At 32.3% G+C, this 5341-nt stretch overlaps 1 protein-coding gene and 1 long non-coding RNA gene across 2 annotated transcripts in view; one reads left to right on the top strand and one right to left on the bottom strand.

Moving 5' to 3' along the window:
- LOC109131326 overlaps positions 1 to 871 on the top strand; it is a 3412-nt gene extending 2541 nt beyond the window's left edge. Inside the window, exons 2-3 of the long non-coding RNA XR_002036958.1 lie at positions 693 to 730; positions 833 to 871. This is a non-coding gene — a long non-coding RNA (uncharacterized LOC109131326). The remainder of the gene's footprint in view (positions 1 to 692; positions 731 to 832) is intronic.
- Positions 3435 to 4685, bottom strand: LOC109131190. Its single transcript, XM_019241874.1, has one exon. The coding sequence runs from the start codon at positions 4683 to 4685 to the stop codon at positions 3435 to 3437; it is 1251 nt and encodes a 416-aa protein (XP_019097419.1).

Raw genomic sequence — 5341 nt, 5'->3', positions numbered from 1 at the left:
AAAATGTAAGTTATTGATTTTATTTACTTTTTTTAGTAAAACCCACAACCTTTTTCACTCCAAACACTAAAACATTGACAAAAAACTACTCCCACAGTTTACTAAATACATATGAAAATAATTAAAACTCTAACCCATAACCACATATAAAAAAAACCAAATAACAATCCAACCACAAAATGACAAATAATTAGAATTTAAGCAAAACTAACAACTACAGCCAAATAATAACTTTTACTACACAATGTTAACTTCTCATTATAATTTTTTAAAAAAACATTAAAAACACACACATGATGATCCCAATTTTTGAAAGATAAACAGCACACACATGATGATCCCAATTTTTGAAAAATAAACAGCGCACTAAATTATACTTAATGCAAAACCTATTTTAAAAAAATATCCAACTAAACAACATAAGCAAACAAATCAACTATAAAAACAGATGCAAAGATGAATTTACATAACCAAGAAATAATATACACAAAAAATCCTAAATAGACTTTAATCTAACTCCCGCGCGTAGCGCGGGCCAAATGCTAGTATATATATAAATTCTACTTAAATTTTTACTATATATATATATATATATATATTTGTTTTTACGACTTTGTATATTCTACTTAAAATTCTTTGGTATTGTTAATGTTATGACTGTTTTGAAATATGGATGTTAAATATTTTGCCAGGAATTGAGACTTCGCATCTTGACAACGTCCACCACAAGGTATCAACAACAGTGATTTAAATATGTTATAAACCGGTTAGAAATATGCATATCGAAAGTAAAATTTATAAATATTATTTTCATTAATTGTTGATTTAATAGATTAAAGAGAAGGTGGTGATGAATGCAAGAAGAATTGATCTAGAGNATTTTAGTAACTGATCCATTATTATGTAACTAAGCCTTTACGTATCAAATCCATGTTATTCTAGTGTGTAGCCAAACTATTGTACATGAGTTTTTTTGACGAGTTCAAAATACATACTATTTTGACTCAATTTTCTCTACTTAAAATGTTTTTGAAATACATATATATATACATATATATATAAATTCTACTTAAATTTTTACTATATATATATATATATATATATATTTGTTTTTACGACTTTGTATATTCTACTTAAAATTCTTTGGTATTGTTAATGTTATGACTGTTTTGAAATATGGATGTTAAATATTTTGCCAGGAATTGAGACTTCGCATCTTGACAACGTCCACCACAAGGTATCAACAACAGTGATTTAAATATGTTATAAACCGGTTAGAAATATGCATATCGAAAGTAAAATTTATAAATATTATTTTCATTAATTGTTGATTTAATAGATTAAAGAGAAGGTGGTGATGAATGCAAGAAGAATTGATCTAGAGATTGACTATACTGGTCCGCATTTGAGACCACCTGTTCCATCACGTCCTCCAAAAGCACTACTACATGTCGGTAACGTCCACCACAAGGTATCAGTAACATCGATAAAGTCTTATATGATTACAAATATATCATATATTAATTATATATATATATATATGTGATAAGACTATAGTTATCTTTTATTTTTTTTTGATCAAACAGACTATAGTTATCTATATTATTAATTTTTACCAAAATATATACTATTTTAATTTGTTGAGTTAAAACTTAAGGTTAAAGAGGAGGTAGCGATGAATGGAAGAAGAATCGATTTTGAAATGGACTACACCGGCCCGCATCCAAGGCCGCCCGGCCCTCCACACGCACCAGTACATGCCTAAAATAAGAAAAAGTAGTTGTCCGTCTATTACACAAATGAAAATATCACAAACCATTTTATTTAAAAACATGAAGTTAAGTTGAAAATGTCACATATATATATATATATATAAATCATATTTTCTCTAAAATATATTATATTATACAGATTTCTTTTAAATGTTGTGTTATAAAAAAATAAGTCTGTATTCAAAAAGGTTAATAAAGTTATGATATAGGGAACAAATATGGGTACAAAGACAATGGAAAAATCACATTTTAAACTTTTAAAGTATCTCTGGGTAACAATATAAATTTAAATTATGTTGGTTTAATTTAATTTCTTTTTTCATTTTTTTCATAAAAAAAAGCAGAGAAAAATATTTTAATTTTAAAAATCATCTTTTTCTATGTAGTTACCGTCTGATCATAAAATTTCAAATTTTTTTATTCAGTTCATTTTTTTCGTTCATTCTCCTTTTAAACAAAATTTTTACAATGTTCCTTGTCACATTAATCTTTTTGATATATGCATTTGCACTAGATTCTGATTTAAACCGATTTAATTCTCATTAGAAAACAATGAATCCTCTCTATATATATATATATATATATATATATATATATATATTGTCAACTTCAATTTCATGTTTCTCAAATTTTTTTATCACGAACATCTTACTTCTGATTCAATATCAAGTTTTAGAGGTTTATTAAAGTGAGAATAAACATGCATGGTGTATACTATCTTTTTTCTCTTCTTCCTTTTTATAGAAAAACAAAACTAATTAAAATTTAAACTAAACCAACATATATTTCACATTGACATATATTATGGTTCTGTCATCTTTTGTGATAGTGCAAACAAAAAACTTACTTTTAAAGTTTAAAATGTTTGCAAAATCATTTTAAAAATTTGTAATGTTAGTAAAATTCTCTCGAGATTTTAATTGCTGCGACACTTTGAAAATTTTAAATGTGATTTTCCCCAAAGACAAATATGTGGATCTGGATCCAATTCCACACCTACCACATTTGAAGCCACCACATGAGATGAGAGGCCACCTCGTCCTCTTTCTTAGACCATAAATCACTAGACCATTAATTTTAAACTAAAATTGTTATCATGTAGTAATTATATTCTTCTTAATCGATGTAGTAATTATAAATAAGTATAAGAAACTTGGCAGAAACTTATAGAAAAAATATCATTTAAATATAGACTAATGATCATTTCTTCCCAAACGTGATTTATCTGCAACTCTTTTTCGACAACTATAAAAAAATACAACTATAGATTCATGATCCATATTTTATGATAGTACTTTCTGAAAATACAGATTTCTTATGAACATTTTCTTAAACATCAAAAATATGGACCTTTTGTTTATAATATATATAAATTTATAAATTTGTATTATAAATGTTTTACAGAACAGATTATAATATTGTTAACGTTTGATTAAAATTTAATTGAAAGTTAAACAGACGAACCATGTCACTTTTTATTACAGCCATTTGGATAGAAATTATCTTTTTTTTTTTTTTTTTGACAGCAAACCAAGTTCATCCATTTAAGCTAGAAACAGACGGTTTTCCAAAAAGGAGAATCAGTCCAGGGTAGAGGAGCTTACATGGGAAAAGATAGAACCACGTGATCGTGCCTTTTTAGCAAGGCAGTCAGCACGGGTGTTATGACAGCGTGAAATAAAAGACAAAGAAAAAGAAGAACGAGAGTTTCAGCATACTAATATATTCTAACTCCAAAGAAAAAGCAGGCCACTCATCCGGAGTGTCTAGTAGCTGTGATAGCTCCAAAGAATCCGTCTGAAAGTCAACGTGGAACAAGGATAAAGAGATAAGGGACCGCATTTCCCAAAGAAGCGCCTCAAATTCTGCGTGAAGGGGTAATTGACAACTTCTAAAACCCTTTAAACCAAGGTGAATGATGTCCTGACCAGAATTAGCAACCCAACCAATTCCCGATAAAGTGCTCGACAAAGCCCAAGATCCATCAACTTGACAAACAATAGAACCTGGTACGGGGACCGGAACCTCCAAGGGAACAAGAGGTGGTGCAGACTCCAGAAACGAGTCTTTCACTCTAGCCGTACGGAAGGAGTCTGCTTCTTTCATTGCAAGCTGGAGAGTGTCGGCTGGATGGACGTCTTTATTCTCGAAGACTTTAGAGTTCCTAGCCTTCCAGATGAACCACAAGATCCATGGGAAAATCCTGATGGATTCCTCTCTTCCTCCAAGTTCTCTTGCTCTCCAGAAAAGATGATCGATATTCACAAAAAGTGAAGAGGAGGGGAACACTCCCTGAATAAAAGGGATCTGGGAGAGGGACCAGACTTGAAATGCAGGAGGGCATTCAAAAAGAACATGATTAATAGATTCCTCTTCCATCCCACAACGGGGGCACAAACGATCAGTAGCCAAATGACGGTTCACTAAACGTTGGCAGGTCACCAAGCAACCTGAAACAGATTGCCAGAGAAAATGTTTAATCTTTCTCGAGGTTGGGATCTTCCATGACTGTGCCTGGAGTGCAGAAACACTCGGCCCCTGAAAAGGGAGGCCACAATCCCCTCGACGGCTTGCAGAAGCAGCCAAATATCCTGATTTAACAGAGTAGTTACCAGATTTTGTGTGAGTCCAAACATAAGCATCTCTCGAGAATTTCGAACTCGGATGTAGCCCTAGGATGCGGGGTATATCTTCGGGCTGGATCAGCTCATGAAGTAACTCAACCTTCCAAGATTTGGAGACAGGATCGATTAGAGCGTTCACAAAGAGGTTTGGATCCGTATTATCAAGCTTACTCAGAGCTGGGCGCGCCGGGATAGACGATATCCAAGGGTCACTCCAAACACGAGTGTCAAAACCTGAGCCAATGTTCTTCCGTGATCCAGACAAGAGTAGAGGTCTAGCAGCGAGCATGCTCTGCCACCCGTACGAGGGCAGGTAGGATGGCTTGACATGGATGGGACTAGAGTATCTAAAGTACCGTCCACGAAGCACTCTCGCCAGTAAGGAATTCGGGAAACGCACCAGACGCCACAATTGCTTTGCTAAGAGAGCTAGTTTGAAATCTTCAAGGATCCTAAATCCCAGTCCTCCTTCGGATAAAGGAAGGCAGAACTTGTCCCATGCTATCCAGTGCAGACCCTTGCTCTCCTGGGAGGAGTTCCACCAGAAGTTTGAGATAGCGCTGGTCAGTTTGGACCGAACATTCTTAGGGAGGAGGATATAAATTATCTAAAACTATAAAATACTTTAAAATATTTCAGTTTTTAATTATGTATAACTTTTTCTAAATTCAGTTATTGATTACCCTCTCTTACATTGAAACAGATTGAGTTTCTGAATAGAAGAAGAAGAATGGTAATAATAACTAAATTATAGAGAATAACTTACTCATTGTTTTATATATCTAAACTAATTGACAATTTAGTCAGCGTAGATTGCGTTATCTTCATAATTGCGATTGATATATGTGTGTGTATCTACAATCAGAGAAATTACAAAATTAATTCACAAATCACCAAAAAAACTTAACAAAAGAATAAAAGATTGTTCCAAAAAAAAAAAAAAAA

Source organism: Camelina sativa, chromosome 20 (genome assembly GCF_000633955.1).
Source record: "Camelina sativa cultivar DH55 chromosome 20, Cs, whole genome shotgun sequence".
NCBI lineage: Eukaryota > Viridiplantae > Streptophyta > Magnoliopsida > Brassicales > Brassicaceae > Camelina > Camelina sativa.
Note: the sequence above shows the minus strand (reverse complement) of the source record. Positions and strands in the feature narration are given on the sequence as shown.